General features: G+C 48.5%; 4 protein-coding genes across 4 annotated transcripts; all 4 read right to left on the bottom strand.

Moving 5' to 3' along the window:
• Positions 1-20: 20 nt before the first annotated feature.
• Positions 21-7,559, bottom strand: LOC129585449 (uncharacterized). The gene is made up of 12 exons (XM_055478119.1): positions 7,357-7,559; positions 6,940-7,107; positions 6,300-6,650; positions 5,418-6,065; positions 5,275-5,349; positions 5,084-5,191; positions 3,519-4,960; positions 2,755-3,424; positions 2,617-2,685; positions 2,423-2,536; positions 880-2,339; positions 21-758 (listed from the first exon to the last, which is right to left on the bottom strand). The coding sequence occupies exons 1-12, from the start codon at positions 7,424-7,426 to the stop codon at positions 198-200; spliced, it is 5,736 nt and encodes a 1,911-aa protein (XP_055334094.1). The 5' UTR covers positions 7,427-7,559; the 3' UTR covers positions 21-197.
• A 628-nt stretch (positions 7,560-8,187) lies between these two features.
• LOC129585474 (zinc finger protein ZFP2-like) lies at positions 8,188-10,480 on the bottom strand. Its single transcript, XM_055478164.1, has 2 exons — positions 9,073-10,480; positions 8,188-8,954 (listed from the first exon to the last, which is right to left on the bottom strand). The coding sequence occupies exons 1-2, from the start codon at positions 10,354-10,356 to the stop codon at positions 8,373-8,375; spliced, it is 1,866 nt and encodes a 621-aa protein (XP_055334139.1). The 5' UTR covers positions 10,357-10,480; the 3' UTR covers positions 8,188-8,372.
• LOC129585553 (zinc finger protein 583-like) lies at positions 10,382-12,205 on the bottom strand. Its single transcript, XM_055478270.1, has 5 exons — positions 11,900-12,205; positions 10,977-11,790; positions 10,830-10,901; positions 10,605-10,739; positions 10,382-10,545 (listed from the first exon to the last, which is right to left on the bottom strand). Exons 1-5 carry the CDS (start codon positions 12,203-12,205, stop codon positions 10,484-10,486), a joined length of 1,389 nt encoding a protein of 462 aa, XP_055334245.1. The 3' UTR covers positions 10,382-10,483.
• Positions 12,206-12,281: 76 nt separating this feature from the next.
• Positions 12,282-14,873, bottom strand: LOC129585552 (uncharacterized). The gene is made up of 6 exons (XM_055478269.1): positions 14,844-14,873; positions 14,179-14,548; positions 13,408-13,905; positions 13,272-13,340; positions 13,083-13,190; positions 12,282-13,028 (listed from the first exon to the last, which is right to left on the bottom strand). Exons 1-6 carry the CDS (start codon positions 14,871-14,873, stop codon positions 12,340-12,342), a joined length of 1,764 nt encoding a protein of 587 aa, XP_055334244.1. The 3' UTR covers positions 12,282-12,339.
• Between the last annotated feature and the right edge of the window lie 1,819 nt (positions 14,874-16,692).

The following is a 16,692-nucleotide window of genomic DNA, read 5'->3' as shown; positions in this document are numbered from 1 at the left end:
GTCATTTTTGTGTACACGAATTGTTTTATTAATTCTGAATACTCGTACATACAGCGATGCGACCAACAATGTAAAAGTGTCCACAAGTCCTTCTGCAGCGTCCACAACTGCGATTTCTGATTGCAAATTATTATGAAAAATCAAACAGATCGATCAGCCGCCAGCTAACCGATCCTGTGGAAAAAAACGCCGAAAGACTATTTCTTGCCACTTTGAACAGTTGCAGGGGCATCGGGATGTTTCTTCCGTTGGTGTTGCTGCAGATTGCCCAGCAGCATCCAGCCAAGCCGGCATTCCTCGCATTTATACGGGAATTCTTCGTAGCGCATCCTCTGCCGCGGACACTTGTACTCGCTGACCACTCCTTTCTTGCGCATTTCCTCCCGTTGAGCTTTGCGTTTCTTCCGAACTTTATCCGTGTGAACGACCATTTTATGTTGCATCAGGTTGGTCGGTCTCTTGAAGGTCTTTCCGCACAGAGTGCATTTAAAGGAATAATCAGACCGATGACCGTACTCATGCTGCTCCAGGCTCTTCTTGCAGCGGAACACCGAGCCACAGGTTTTACAAACATGGACTTCCTTATGGGTTTTCGCGTGCGTATATAGGCGGCAATATTTCGAGTATCTTTTCTGGCACACCAAGCACGTCAACACCTTCCCATGCTCTTTTTTTATATGCCCATGCAGTAGACTGGACGAGCTGAACTGTTTAGCGCAAACCAGACATCCTAACGCTTGCAAACTTGTATGTACGATCTATAAGAAGACAAAACAAAAGTTATACAACCACGATTCCGGTCATTGTCGCTTATCATAAATAAACACTCCGCAAAAAACATTCATCAATGAGAATGCGAAACACCTGAAAAAACCATACATTTTTGTGGGTAACGACGTGCATTCGTGTCCGAAATCGCTTCTCGCACTGATCGCAGGGGAGCGTAAGACGCGTTTCGTACTTTACGTATTCTTTTTTGTGCTTTGTCTGGACGTGCTCGACCATATCCTGCACAAACTCTCCACACAGTCGACACAGTTTGTGATCGTACAGTTTCGCTCCATGCCGACCGACGTGTTTCAGCAAATCGACGGCATCTGCAGCCACGAAATCGCATCCCGCGCAGACAACATCGCCCTGATAATCATCCGGCACGTTGTGGCTGACCTGGTGCAGATCGCACATCGTCTCCGTGCAGAATCGCAGCCCGCATTTCTGCATTCCGCAGCTGTACATGAAGCACGTCTCATGCGCGTCATGGCTCTGCGCCACCACATCCATCGGAGCGGCCGTTTTGGACGCGAAGCTCATGATGCTGGGATCATCGGTCGGGATAAAATGTATAACATGCCGGGCGTTCACACCGTGGTGCACGACATGCCGCAGCAAGTTTGACAGTTGCCGAAACGATCGCTGACAAGCTGGACAATCCAGTGAGACGGTGGTTTCGCTGGGTATATCGCGGTGTTGCATATTATGGAGTTTCAACACGTTTTCATCCTTAAAATGCAGCGAGCACTCCCAGCACACGAATCTGTAAACGTAACTGAAAAACCGCCTGTCACGCTCGCTTTTCTTGTAACGACGCGGTTTTGACGGCGCCAGCGCAGTGTTCGTTGCAGCGTTCCACTGATCAACGCCGTCACCATTCACGGTGGAAGTCACGACATGCGGACCATCGGCGTATAAATCCTTTCCCACCTGCTGCGCTATCACCCGCATAACCTCGATATATTCTCGCTTGTTCATATCAGCGGTGTCCTCGTTGTAGCCGTCGAGCGCCCGTGGCAATTTCTCCAAATGCATTTGGACCTCGTGCTGTAGTTGCGCGCAGGTCAGCGTTTTCTTCGACTTCCGCTCCGGAGCATCAGCGCAATCAGCCAGGTACGCCTGCCACGCGGCTATCCAGGCGGCGCTGCGCTGACCAGGCGAAGAATACTGGAAGGGATTAATCTTGGCCACCGCATTCAGTCGGCGCATCTTCTCAGATTTGGTGGCCGTACGTTGGTTGGCTTGCAGTGCAGCTAGCGCCTTCATCAGCGACACGTACTCGGCAGGCCTCCACACCGAGTCAACCCGGTTATTACGCTGATAGTTTTTGAACTTAACCAGACGCATCTCTATAGTGCGCTGTAGCACCGACCCATCTAGCTTTTTCATCCCTGGCAACAGTTGGTCAGCCGGCAGCATGCTGGCAGCCGTGAAAAACGCCTGCAACCGCTGCTCTCCTTCCGGATACTGGAACGGATTAACGGCAATCACGGCCCTGATCAGTCGGTTCCGCGCCTCAAGAAACGCAGCATTCGGGCCACCGTCCGGGCCTCGCCATGCCAACGAATCTGCAAAAAATACTTGACGTTCACATTTTATTGATGATATTTTTACACTTGTATTTACGCTTAAACTTTGGAGAAAAGTTTACCATAAACCGGTGACACCGTATTGGCAGTGTCCGTACACATCAGAGTTCCGGTATCCTCCGCACAACGGCGTAACGATTTGGACCTCTTGGCTTTAGCGTTAACCGTGCCTCGCTCTATAAACGCGCATAAATCTTAATCAGCCGCTACATCAAATTCACAATCATTTCCTTATTTTATGTAAAACTGTTCGCACGTTTTGTCATGGTATCATCCAAATCCTCTTCCACTTCGCTGCAACCTTCGGAATCGGTAGATGACGCTTCTAACGGCAGAAAAATACAATCAGGTTAACCTGCGTCCTGGATCGGATTAGTAACCGATACCGGCGTACCGTCATTGCCAGATAAACAGAAATCTCGATCGCTGTCATCGGAGAAATCCTGATCACTGCAGGCTACAGCTGTGCTTACGCCATTCCGACCACGAAGGGGATAAACACGGGTAAAAGGTTCTTCAGATGGAGCGGGCGGTGGTTCGGACCGCGGTAAAAGATCATCAAATGAAAACCAACCAGCAACGTCTGCCGACATAGCTGCCACAGTATCGTTTCCGGCATCATCGCCATCGCTCCTCTGCCGCGAAGTCTTGAACTCGCGGACCACTCTCTTCCGGCGCATATCCTCTCGTTTGGCCTTGCGCTTCTTCCGCATTTTACCCGTGTGAGCGGTCGTTTTATGCCGTGCGAGGTTGCTCGGTACCTTAAAGGTCTTTCCGCACACATCACATTTAGAGGAATGGACAGACCGGTGAGTTCGTTGATGCCGAAATAACTTGCTAATAGAGCGGAATGCAGAGCCACAGGTGCGACAAGTATGGATCTCCTTGTGAGTTTTCGCGTGGGCATACAAGCGAGCGTAAGTTGGCCAGCTCTTCTGGCATACCGCACATGTCAAACCCGTTGTGTGCTCCTTTTTTGTATGCGCATACAGCAGACGGGCCGAGGGGAACGGTTCTGTGCAAACGAGACATCTTAGTCGCCCATGCTCATCTTTGTGTGCCCACTAAAAAGGCAAAAAGAACGAGATAAGCAGCGCGTCATAAGAATTTTCTTCCGCTAGAATTCGCATTTCGCACCATGATTGTAAAAACTCTTACCATATTGTGCGCGGCGAGTTGGACAGGCGTCCGAAATCGTTTCTCGCACTGGTCGCAAGGAAGAGTTAAACGCGCTTCGTACTTTAAATATTCTTCTTTGTGCTTATCCCGGACATGTACGACCATATTCTGTACGAATTCTCCACACAGGCGACACAGTTTCCGATCGTTCTTCTTCGCTGCATGGCGACCGACGTGTTTCAGCAAGTCCTCCGCATTTGCAGCCACATAGTTGCATCCCGCACAGACAACATCGCCTTGGTAATCATCCGGCACGTTGTGACTCAGTTGGTGCAAATCGCACATTGCCTCCGTGCAAAATCGCAGCCCGCAATTCACCATTCCGCAGCTGTACATGAAGCAGGTCTCATGCGCGTCATGACTTTGCGCCAGCACATCCATCGGAACAGCCGTACTGGCCGGGCAGCTCATGATGCTCGGGTCAGCAGTCGGGATAAAATTAACGATCTGCGAGGCTTTCACACCGTGATCCATGACATGCCGGAACAAGTTCGGCAGTTTCTGGAACGACCGTTGACAAGCGGGGCATTCCAGGGAGACGGTGGTATCGTTGGGTGCATCGTTATGTTGCATCTTGTGGAGTTTCAGTACGGTTTCATCTTTAAAATGAAAAGAGCACTCCCCGCAGACGAAGCGGTAAACGTAGCTATAGAAGCGGCTACTGGTTGGATAACTTTGAGGAGGCCGCCGTTTGGAATGCGCATTCTGGGTGTCAACTGCGGCGTTTAACTGGTGCACCACAACTGCGTCGGCATAACCTCTGCCAGCCTGCTGCGCTATCACCTGCATCACTTGGATATACTCCCGCTGGAACTGACTGGCGGTATCCTCGTTGTAGCCGTCGAGCGTTTGCGGGAAATTATCCAAATGCATCTTGACAAATCGCGGTAGCTTCTCGCGAGGAAGCATGGCCTGCTTTGATTTCCGCTCTTGAGGACCACCGTTCTCCACTTCATTCCGGTATGCCTGCCACGCTGCTGTCCATGCGGCACTACGTTCCTTTTTCGAGGAATACTGGAAGGGGTTAATCTTGGCCACCACTTTCAATCGTCGTATTCTTTCCGATTGAGTGATCGAGCACTCACTGCTGTTGTTGCTTAAAGCAGTCAGCTGATTCATCAGCGAAACGTACTCTTCCGGCCTCCAGACAGACTCCATGCGATTAGTGCGTTGCAATCTTTTGAAGGTATATAGACGTTGCTCTATGGACCGCTCTAGCGCTGGTCCATCGAGCTTTTTCATCCCTAGCAAAGCCTGGTCAGGCAGCAGCAGGGTCGCAGCGGTGGAAAACGCCAGCAACCGCTGCTCTCCAGCCGGATACTGGAACGGATTAACGGCAATCACGGCTCTGATCTGTCTGTTCCGTGCCTCGAGAAACGCAGCATTTGGGAGACCAAACTGTGCTCCACTTGCCGACGAATCTGCAAGCAATAAAATGAGTAAATATCAGTTATGTCCATATGTCACTGATAATATTTCCACAGATATATGTCGTCGGTTGATACAGTGTCTGCTAGCGCTTAGAATTTAGGAGAAAACTTTACCGGGAATTGCTGATACCGTATGCGGAGTGTCCTTACAAACCACACTTCCAATTTTCTTCAAGGGCACCTTGCTTCGCGCGTTAACCGTGCGACGTTTTCTGCCTCGTTCTGAAAAAAGGATAAATAAAAATTGATATGACTGAACCCCAGTAAATTCCGTAGTTTGGCAAGCTTGTCCTGATAACACACACTTTTTGTCCTGATAACACATTCGTCCAAATCCACTTCCACTTCGCTGCAGTACTCGGAATCAGTAGATGGCGAATCTAAAACGAAGCAACAGGCGCAAGTCAAATGGCATCTCAGACCCAGCAATATTCGCTAATCATCGTACCGTCGTCCCCAGATAGGCGGAAGTCCTCATCATTGTCGTCTGTGAATTCCTGATCACTACAGGCCGCACTGGCGCGTACGACATTGCTTCCACGAAGGGAATAAACACGCGCGAAGGCTGTCTGCCTCGATTTAACACCAGTCGATTCTTTCATTTCGCTTTTGCATTTTCCCGTATCGACTGCTTTCGGAATCACGGCTGCAGTTGTCGCTGATGAGAAGTTGAAAGGAAATGGATATTCAGGAGAATCTTCGCGTTTAAAACTGTGCATCACAAGCAGCGGTGCCGGCTTTTTGTCTTCGTGGTTCCGTTTTACCGAATCAGTCGCCTTCCTCGATACTGGATCAAGTGCAGCGGAACAGAAGTTTGAAGAAAATGGCAATGCGGGCAACTGTTCGCATTTAACAGTGCTCAATGCAGGAAGTTGTTCGTCTAATTGCGCTGGCAGTGGTTGAGACTGGGGTAAAACGTCTGTCTGCTCATCAGGCGCCAACGGCAGATGACTATCATCCACTGAGAAACCAGCAGTAAAAGCGTTTTGCGGGATGTCCACCGACATTGCTTCCACATCAGCATCTTCACTACGATCATCTCCTTTCCCAGTCATGCAAGAATCTTCAGCCAAAAAAATGCTGCCGCTTGTGCAATCTACACGAAGAAAACATCAGCTGAAATGCTGAACACAGAATCAAATAAAATTCGCTCATTTCAATGATTTCATCCACTACGAAGTATAAAATCACAAGTAATCAGCGAAAACAGAGAAATGTCATCAGCTGGAAACAGAAATTGAACCAGCGGTAGCTACACTTTTCACCGGCGAAAATCAACACGAGTAAAATCATCTAGGAGCCTACAGCGTGTTACCTACAACGGGCATACCCACACGCGCTGCTGCATAACCCAAATTGTCGTGGTGAATTTTCTTCCGGTCGATATCATGCTTACACAGCGACAGCGTGAGTTCTTCGCCGGGCAGGATGACCTTGACGGCGACGAAGAGGACATTCTGTTCCCGGACGAAGACGCGGAGGTTGTACTGGCCGTGGTCAGCCGTCCTGACCAACTTCATCCAGTTGCACCAACGATCGTTCTCTAGATTGAACGTCACACACTGCCCGTCGGCCGATGAATATGTCTGCGAATGCGCTGCACCGGCATCGCACACAGGGGCTATAAACGGCCCGAACACTGTCTGCGGACGGATGGTCGCTCGAGCCACGACCGTCGGAACTGTAAAAGAACATATGTGACAAGACAACTCGCTATATTGCGAGAAAGTAGATGTTATTAGCATTTGACGCTGGTGGCACGCAGCAAACAGTGGCAAAATCAAGCGAGAATAAAGTGCTTCAAACGGCAGCGCACTGCTAAGAAACTCGTGCGCCATACAACAACAACGACGACTGGATTTCACGGGTATCGACAAACCGTAACAGACGCGAACACAGATGCCCAGTGAATTACGACACGGCACATACTTCCAACATAAATTTCCGACTGAATTACTTACTGTACATACCTGCGCTGTCCTCTGCACACTGCTTGACATTTTGCAGTGGGTTGACATGATGGAAAGCCAATACATCTGGCAAACTTGCAAAGGCCAGCGGAAGACTGTATCCGTCCTGAACTACAACGGCATGCTGCCAGCACGGCTCCCACAGGAAACACTGACACTTCTCGCAATCTGCAGGTGAAAATATTGAAATCGAATCGGCACTGTCAAACGAGCTGATGCAATCGCCAACAGTCTCACCAGAATACAGTCTACAGATGCATACAGAACGGAGATACCAATGTCGAAGCATTATTACGTGACAGTTTAATGCTAATATAAACCAATATTTAAGTACTGGTTAGCGCTCCTTGAGTAAGAGTATCCTATATCTAACGATAATCGGAATTCATGTCAGAAACTGTTGATGAGGAAACTCACAAAGACTGTCGTGACAACTCTCCCCGTCGGGTAAGAACGGCAGTGGCAAAGCTTTCGAACTGACTTCCATAAAGCGTTTTCAGGGATCCAGCAGAATGTTCAATGGATATGCTAAACTGGTAGCAGTAATACCGTAATAACTGAACATTAAGAAAAAACAATAGTATCACACAATCGCGACAAAACAACTGTGACAGCAACAACCCAAGTGAAAACTAAAACAGCGTAAAGTAAGAAAGAATACGAATAGTTGGCTCGACCTTACGAAGTAGGCAAGTTGCAGCCAGGCACTATGCGGGCTATATAGTGCAGCCCCCCCAGAGAGGTGGCGCGCGCGCGGTTTACGCCTTTGATACTGATCGTGAAAATAAGCGGTAATGCTTTGTCAAAAACCTGTTGCATATAGTGCATACTATCTTCTATTCTTTTCTGAAGAATTCCTAAAACAAACCGAAAGTGTCTGTAACAAAATTACGATTACCGTATTAAGCAGGGAAAAAACAGAAGCGGCAAAAGACTGATACGAAATCCGTGGAAAACACATATCGTGAAAAGTATTGTACTCTGTAATTTGTACTTTGTAGTGTATTACTGTGATTGTGTATGAGGACTCGTACCGTGGATTAATTTGAAAGTTAACTATTACTGCTTGGTAAATAGCAGAATTTTCCATACAAACAAACAAACTTCATGGGTTTTTTATTGTTTTTTATACTGCTGTACAATTTTGTTGTAGCTTGCACAAGAAATTCTGCAGACGCTATCCGGTGTCCCCATCTTAAACTGCATGAGACAGCGAAACAGTGATACAAACAAAATAAAATAGCAAGCTCAAACATGATACCAAAAATCCGTTCAGATAACGAATGCAAAGCTGATAATCACACCACCAATTTACCACCACCAATTCGGAAGAAAATTTTACTTCATCAGCAAATAAAACGTAAAAATTATTTAGGGATCTCTACAAATTCGATCAGATTTGGAAATCAAACAATCGATCAGACTGTGATTAATTAAGCATTTCCACTGGAAACAGATACCGGATGGTTTTTGCCAGTTTTCTCGGTTGCGTCATTGGTGGAGTGCTTCTCCCGTTGATGCTGCTGCAAATTCCCCAGCAGCATCCAGCCAAGCCGGCATTCTTCGCACTTATACGGGAACTCTTCGTAGCGCATCCTCCGTCGGGGACACTTGTAATCGCTGACCACTCCCTTCCGGCGCATTTCCTCCCGTTTCGCTTGACGCTTCTTGCGCATTTTATCCGTGTGGACGATCATTTTATGCTGCGACAGGTTGCAGGATCTCTTGAAGGTCTTGTCGCACAAATGACATTTGAAAGAATAGTCCGAGTGGTGAATGGGCTCATGCTGCACTAGGTTGTCCTTAGAACGGAACACCGCGCCACAAGTGCGACAAATATGGACCTCCTTGTGCTTTCTTGCATGCTTATACAAGCCGGCATATGTTGGATAGCTTTTCTGGCACACCACACATATCAAACCCGATGTGTGCTCTTTTTCTACATGGGCATGCAGCTGAAAGCTCGATGTAAACGGTTTGGCACAAACCAGACAACTTACACTTTCGTGTGCACACTGAAAGGTCAAAAACGAATATTGAATAACTGCAAGCTGGGAATTAGTATCTGCCATTGTAAGCCAGCAATTTTATAAGAATCGGGGAGAAATAAAGACAAGACCGCGGAACACTTACAGTTTTATGGGTGGCGAGATGAGCAGGGTTCCAAAACCGCTTCTCGCACTGATCACAGGGCAGAGTAAGACGCGCTTCGTACTTGAGATATTCTTCCTTGTGATTAGTCTGGACGTGCCCGATCATATCCTCGACAAATTTTCCACACAAACGACATAACTTGTGATCGCTGGCCTTCGCTGCATGCCGGCCGACATGTTTCAGCAAATCCCTCGCATCCTTCCCTTGAAAGTTGCATGCAACGCAAACCACCTCGCCCTGATAATCATCCGGCACGTCGTGGCTGAGTTGATGCAGGTCGCATAATGTCTCAGTGCAGAATCGCAGTCCGCAACCACCCATTCCGCAGCGATACATGAAGCAAGTCTCATGTGCTTCATGGTTCTGCCCTAGTATATCCATCGGAGCGGCCGTTTTGGACGCGAAGCACAGGATGCTGGGATCAGCAGTCGGGATATAATGGATGATCTTCGCGGCTTTCACACCGTGGTCCTTGACATGCCGGAGCAAGTTTGCCAGCTGTTTGAACGATCGCTGACAGGATGGGCAATTTAGTGAGACACTGATTTCGCTGGATTTATCACGGTGTTGCATGTTATGGAGTTTCAGTAAGTTTTCATCCTTAAAATGCAACGAGCACTCCCAACAAACGAATCGGTAAACGTAACTTAAGAATCGACAATTCCAAAGCTGACGCCGTTTGAGTTCCTTTGATGAACATGTGTCAGCTGCAACGTTCAACTGATCCGCCCCAATAGCGTCGACACTGCTGTGAATGGCCATGGGATGCGTGTCATCGGCATAAATAATTCCCACCTGCTGTGCTAGCGCTCGCATTACCTCGACGTACTTCCGTTCGGATAGATCGCCGGTACTTTCGTCATAACGTTGCAGCGCTTGGGGAAAAGTCTTCAAATAATTCAGAACACACCTCTGAAGGTCTTTGCATGTAAACGTGACTCGTTTCGTCAGTTCTTCCGGAGAATCATCGTCCTCCGCATCATCCAAGTATGCGCGCCATGCTGCTGTCCACGCGGCGCTGCGTTCACTTCGCGAGGAGAACTGAAAGGGATTGATCTTGGCAACCGCTTTTACTCGCCGTATTTTCTCGGACATGCTGTCCGAGCGTTTACTGTCTTTTAATGCAGTCAGCTCATCCATCAGTGAAACGAACTCGGCAGGTCTCCACAACGAGGGGAGTTGATTACTGCGCTGTAATCTTTTGAAGTTATGTAGACGGTTCTCTATGGACCGCTCTAGCGCTGGTCCATCGAGCTTTTTCATCCCTAGCAAAGCCTGGTCAGGCAGCAGCAGGGTCGCAGCGGTGGAAAACGCCAGCAACCGCTGCTCTCCAGCCGGATACTGGAATGGGTTAACGGCAATCACGGCCCTGATCAGTCGGTTCCGCGCCTCAAGAAAGTTGAAGAAACGCAGCAGGCGGGAGCCCCCACGGTGCTACATTTGCCGACAAATCTGCGACAAACCGACAAATTAATTCATGCACATAAATACACCAAACAGACAAAATCTACCATCAACTGTTGGCACCGTATCCGCAGTATCTGTGTGTATCTGTTTCTGTATCGTTCCGGTTCTCTTCGGGCAACGGCTCGACGATGGTGACATCCTGGTTTTCGCATCGACCATGCGACGTTTTCTGCCTCGATCTATAAAATACATACGAGGATAAATCATAACTTACCATTAAATGACATCACGCTACTTATTCCCAGGTTAGATTGTCAAAATTTTCTCACTTTTTGTGTTGGTACCTTCCAAATCCGCTGCCACTTCATGGCAATATTCAACTTGAGTGGCTACCGACGAATCTTCAAGCAATAAAAGAATAAAATCAGGTAATCTTACACCCATCAACGTCCGATTAATGACCGATATCATCGTACCATAGTTCCCAGTAAAAGAGAAATATTCATCGTTGTCATCAGAGAAATCCACATCATTACAGGCTGCACCGGCGCCTGCGCCACTTCGTTTGCGAAGGGATTGGAAACGCTTGTAGGATATCTGCTCCGAAGCACCATCGGCTAGTTCTTTCTCTCTAATGTGCCGCGTCCCTGGACTGACAGAATTTTCAGATAACGCATCAGGCGCAACTAGACGAATATCAGAGGGAAACGGATACTCGGGTGAGCCTTCGCGTTGAACAACGCGCGATGCAGACGGTTGTTCTTCCCATTGGGCTAGCAATGGCAGGAATTGAGGTATGACACCACTCTGATTATGGCGCGCCAGCTGAACATCTTTAAACGAAGCGGTCAGTGGAACTTCATTTTCGTTATCACTCTCCTCCCTCACCACTCCCTCCCGACACAGTTCCTCCAGTTTGCCTTTGCGCGGTTTCCGCATTTCATCCGTGTGAACGATCATTTTATGCTTCGCCAGATTGAGCGATTTCTGAAAGGTCTTTCCGCACAAATCACATTTGAAGGAAGCGACAGACCGGTGAACGCGCTGATGTTGATTTAGGGCGGTCACAGAAGGGAACACCGAGCCACAAGTGCGACAAGCATGGATCTCCCTGTGTCGTTTCGCGTGCTTATGCAAGCCGATATAAGTTGAGCAACGTTTCTGGCACACCACGCACGTCAAACCCGTTGTATGCTCCGTTTCTATATGCGCATGCAGCTGATGGGTCGTCGAGAACGGCTTCGCACAAACGAGGCATCGCAGTTGACCTTGTTTACCATTGTGCACCCACTAAAACGGCAGAACCAATGAGATGCTGTCATTGAATTTCCACTCTGCAAATTCGTTTACTCTGCTAGAATTAGCAACCGAATTGCAAAAAAACCCAGGGAACACTTACCAGTTTGTGCGTGGCGAGATGGATAGGCGTCCGAAATCCTTGTTCACACTGGTCACAGGACAGGTTTAAACAGCTTTCGTACTTAAGATACTCTTCCTTGTGCATGCTCTGGACATGACTAACCATATTCTCCACAAAATCTCCACATAACCGACACAGTTTCCGATCATATTTCTTGGCTGCATGTCGACCGACGTGCCGCAGCAAATCGCCGGCATCTGCAGCTTGGAAGTTGCATCCCGCACAGACAACATCGCCCTGGTAGTTTTCCGGCACGTTGTGATTGAGTTGGTGCAAATCGCACATTGTCTCCGTGCAAAATCGCAGCCCACACAACCATGCCGCAACTGTACATGAAACACGTCTCATGCGCGTCATGACTCTGCGTTAGCACCTCCATCGGAGCGGCCGTTTTGGATGCGAACCTCATGATGCTCGGATCAGCAGTCGGGATAAAATGGATGATCTGTGCTGCTTTCACCGTGCTGGATGATATGGCACAGCAAACTGGGCAACTTCTTGAACGATTTCTGACACGCTGGACAATCCAATAAGTCGGTGGTTTCGCTCGGTGTACCACTGTGCTGTATACTATGGAGTTTCAGCACGTTTTCGTCCTTGAAATGCAACAAGCACTCCCGACACACGAATCGGTAAACGAAACTTGGAAACCATTTATTAGGTCGATAATTCTCAAGTGTACGTGACTTGAAATGCGAGTTAACAGCAACGTTTAATCCATTCGCGCCATCGGCATAATCCTTCCCCGCCTGCTGCGCTATTACTCGCATAACTTGGATATACTGTCGTCTGCTTTCACTGGCGGTATCTTCGTTGTAGCGATCGAGCGCTTGAGGAAAATTGTCCAACTGCATTTTGACAAATTGCCGGAAATATTTCCAAGAGAACGTGGGTTTCTGCGATTTCCGCGGCCGATGACCAACTTCCGCATCATCCTGGTATGCCTGCCACGCTGCTGTCCATGCAGCGCGACGTTCCTTTCGCGAGGAAAACTGGAAGGGATTAATCTTGGCAACCAGATTTAATCGCCGCATTTTCTCCGAATGGTATTTCGTGCCCTCCTTTGTCCTTACTAGAGATGGTTCATTCGGCTCTTCAGAATTGCAACCTGAAACGATACGATTATGTCACTGTGCCAGTTTGTGCGTGACATGTACTCTACCTTTAGCTGCTAATACGCTTTCCGCAGTATCTTTTCGCATCACAGTTTCAGTTTTCTTCGGAAGTATCTTGACTCTCGTGCCTACCACGCGAGCTTTTCTGCCTCGCTCTATAAACATCAAACACTCGCAATTTAAGTAACAGACACGCAACATACAGTAACTTCTGCAAGTTCTCAAACTGCTCCTACTTTTTTTCGTGCCACCTTGCAAATCCCCTTCAGCTTCGCTGGAGCATTCGGAATCAGTCGTTGATGAATCTACAAGCAGCACAAGAACCTCAAGCTAAAGTGAATCCTGGATCCAGTAACACCGATATCACCGTACCGCTGACCCCGGATAAGCTGAAATCGTCATCGTTATCATCCGAAAAGTCATCATCATAACGGGTAATACCGGCACGTACGACATTTCGCCTACGAAGGGAATGCACACGCGTCGAGACATAGAACTGCTCCGACGCCGCCTCTTTCTCTTCGATCTTCAGTTTCCTCGCATCCGCAGCTTTCTCCGGCAAAGTATCCAGTGCAGCTGAGGAGAAGTTGGAGGGAAACGGAAACTCGGGTGAGCCTTTGCGCTGAACAATAAGCGATGCATGCGATTGTTCTTCCCATCGCGCTGGCAGTGGTAGGGTATGGGGAGGTAAGACATCTGTCTGATCATGTGCCAAAGTCAGCTTATCACCGTCAAATGAGAAACGACAAGTAGTAAGGATCAGTGCAGCTTCCGCCATTTGCTGTGCCACGTCTTCCACGCGGCCATCTTCACACTCGCACTTCACCATGGAAGTATCTTGGTTTACCGCAGCACCGCTCATCGCACAATCTAAACAAATATCCCATGCGGATAAATCTGATTTTAAATCATATTTAGTTTCTCTTAGAAACCGAAAGGAGGCTGAAATCCAATCAAGCAAATTGATCACGAATTAAGAATTAAGACTTAACGGCATGCCCTGACAGGCTGACAACCGCCTTGCGAATTTACTACGCAATCGAAAGTTGGCGATGACAGTAGAGATTTTTGTTGATTTATTAATTAACTCAGGTAGTTTTGTTATGTAAACTATTGGCCGTTGTCTGAATAAAACCTACTTACCCACAGAAACTGCTACATAATTCACATGATTGTCGATGATCTCTTTCCGGTCACGCTTGGATAGCGCTAGTGTGAGTTCTTCGCCGGGCAGGATGACCTTGACGGCGACGAAAAGGATTTTCTGTTCCCGGATGAAGACGCGGAGGTTGTGTTGGCCGTGGTCAGCCGTCCTGACCAACTTCATCCAGTTGCACCAACGATCATTACCCACATCGAACGTCACACACTGCCCGTCGGCCGATGCAAATGTCCGCGAATGCGCTGCACCGGCATCGCACACAGGGGCTATAAATGGCCCGAACACCGTCTGCGCAAGGATGGTCGTACGGGCAATGACCAACGGGACTGCAAATGACAAGCAGGAATAAAACTGCGAGAAAGCAGATTCACCACAAGGATTATTTCAGCAAAAGCGCATACGGAAACATTAACAGGCACCCGGTGTTATTTAATATTTAATGTTGACACATCTAATAAAAATGGTGAGCATTATCCCAACTGGACATTTAGATGGACGACGAAAACTCACACACGAGAACAAATTCACAAGCGCCTTGTGACAAGGTCACAAGTATCAAGAAATGCAACGCAGCTGTTCCACTAAATGCACAAGGAGTGACGACGGAACATAGACTTACAAAAGCATTCCCGATTGAATTACATACTTGCGCTGTTCTCAGGAGACTGGCCGACATTTTGCAGTGGACTGTCGTCACGAAACGCCAAGATATCCGGCAAGCTGGCAAAGGCCAGCGGAAGACTGTATCCGTCCTGGACGAACACTGCATGCTGCCAACAGGGCTCTGGCAGGAAACACTGACACTTCTCGCAATCTGCAAGATGAGCAAAGCGCAGATATGCAACGAGACAGTAAAACCGTCACCCGCTCGACTAATACTTATATAGTAGCCTAAACCAGCGGCCAGCGATCCTGAAGCATTTTCTATCGGATAACAAGCTGAAACCAGATCAGAAAACCAAAAACGAGGCAACTCACAAAGACTGTCACATGAGCTCTCCCCATAGGGCAAGCATGGCACTGCCTTCGAATTGACTGCCATAAAGCGGACGTGGAGTTTCAGCGGAATGGTTAACAAATGTGAAACCGGTAATCAGTAATACTGCAATAACTACAACTTACGAAAAAACAATCAAATGATTCAAATCACCAGATACGCAAGAATTCTCAACAGCAAAAAAGTGAAAACAGCGCCACGGAATAGAGTGAGCAGAGTCATTGTCAGCATAGAAAGGCCACTCTGCTAGCCGCAAAAGCCACAACGGGAGGTGGAGTTTTAACATCTAAGAGGCCGCCATACGTGCGCCACCACTATTTTAATTATTTCCATTGCCACTTTGAGATAGAACGTGTTAAAATTATTCTTACCGGTGCCCGCTGCAATCGTTAGTTGTGATCTGGTTGCTATTTCCGCAGATGTGCTCTAGTTTTTATTATAGCAGTTATTCTACAGTTCTGTTCGGCAATTATTATTGCTGAAAAGCACCCTAATAAAGTATTGAATAAATACGTACAGTATTATCTCAACCTTAATGTATTCGCGCGGAACAGATGCATCTCGAACGTTCAACACAACGTTCGGCAGTACGTTCAACACAACATCTTCATCAGCATGGACATCCTTTGCCAGCAGTCCGGAAAGGGAACCAGTTATCTGGGAATGCCGCAAACTTGCATCCGGATTGTATCTCAACATCCCATGCCGTCGCGTCGCAAGCACATCTGTTGATTCGCTTGAACAGTCCAGCAGCCTTAGCAATGTCGATGCGGCCGAAACAACGTCAAAGGTTTACAGATGGGAATGTCGTAAACTGGCCCGGGGTTTGTATCTGAACATCCCCATCCGCATGCGTACAACTCTACCTTGCCCTCCACCGGAAGTCCCCGAATTACCGCCGAAACTGACCGCGACGGCAAAAAAACCCGCTGTCCGGTCACCGCGCAAGCCAGCCACACCCACTCCGGTCCCCGCGTCAGCCACGCCCACTGCGCCCCCCGCACCAACCAAGCCGCCGGTGAAACGCCGCACCGTGGAGACACCGCAGCAGCGGATGCGTAGCGAAAAGGCCCGCATGCAGCAGATGCTCCTCGAGGGGCGGGACGATCCCCAGCTGGTCATCCGGGAATTCCCCGGTCGCGGCCGTGGTGTCGTTACACAACGGAAATTCCTCAAGGGTGATTTTGTGCTGGAATACGCCGGTGAATTAATGTCGGCGGAGATGGGGGAGAAACTGGAGCAGTTGTACATGGAGAGATCCGGGGAGTGCGGCGGCTGTTACCTGTACTACTTCCGGCACAGAGGTACCGGCTGGTGCCTGGACGGCACCGAAGAGAGCGGCCGGTTGGGGCGCTTACTTAACCATTCGCGGCGGGCGGCCAATCTGCAGCCGCAGTCGGTCGTGGTGCCTGATTCCGAGCAGCCGGTTCATGTAGTGTTCTACGCTAAAAGGGACATTGATGTGGGCGAGGAGCTGCGGTTTGACTATGGGGATCGG

The sequence above is a fragment of the Paramacrobiotus metropolitanus genome, unplaced genomic scaffold, assembly GCF_019649055.1.
Source record: "Paramacrobiotus metropolitanus isolate TYO unplaced genomic scaffold, Prichtersi_v1.0 Parri_scaffold0000017, whole genome shotgun sequence".
NCBI classification, from domain to species: Eukaryota; Metazoa; Tardigrada; class Eutardigrada; order Parachela; family Macrobiotidae; genus Paramacrobiotus; species Paramacrobiotus metropolitanus.
The sequence above is the reverse complement of the archived record's forward strand: the minus strand, read 5'-3'. Positions and strand labels throughout refer to the sequence as shown.

Excerpts from the sequence above, each read along its gene's own strand:
- LOC129585449 (XM_055478119.1), bottom strand. The coding sequence starts at position 7,426 with ATGGAAGTCAGTTCGAAAGCTTTGCCACTGCCGTTCTTACCCGACGGG. Across the intron at positions 6,651-6,939 it reads GTGTGCAGAGGACAGCGCAG|TTCCGACGGTCGTGGCTCGA; the intron begins GTATGTACAGTA and ends GTTCTTTTACAG. Across the intron at positions 759-879 it reads ACGTCGTTACCCACAAAAAT|ATCGTACATACAAGTTTGCA; the intron begins GTATGGTTTTTT and ends GTCTTCTTATAG.
- LOC129585474 (XM_055478164.1), bottom strand. The coding sequence starts at position 10,356 with ATGAAAAAGCTCGATGGACCAGCGCTAGAGCGGTCCATAGAGAACCGT. Across the intron at positions 8,955-9,072 it reads ATCTCGCCACCCATAAAACT|TGTGCACACGAAAGTGTAAG; the intron begins GTAAGTGTTCCG and ends TTGACCTTTCAG.
- LOC129585553 (XM_055478270.1), bottom strand. The coding sequence starts at position 12,205 with ATGTGCGATTTGCACCAACTCAATCACAACGTGCCGGAAAACTACCAG. Across the intron at positions 10,902-10,976 it reads CTCTTTTACTGGGAACTATG|ATTCGTCGGTAGCCACTCAA; the intron begins GTACGATGATAT and ends TATTGCTTGAAG. Across the intron at positions 10,546-10,604 it reads TACGGTGCCAACAGTTGATG|ATTTGTCGGCAAATGTAGCA; the intron begins GTAGATTTTGTC and ends GGTTTGTCGCAG.
- LOC129585552 (XM_055478269.1), bottom strand. The coding sequence starts at position 14,873 with ATGTCGGCCAGTCTCCTGAGAACAGCGCAA. Across the intron at positions 13,191-13,271 it reads GCAAGGTGGCACGAAAAAAA|AGCGAGGCAGAAAAGCTCGC; the intron begins GTAGGAGCAGTT and ends TGATGTTTATAG. Across the intron at positions 13,029-13,082 it reads AAGCGTATTAGCAGCTAAAG|GTTGCAATTCTGAAGAGCCG; the intron begins GTAGAGTACATG and ends GTATCGTTTCAG.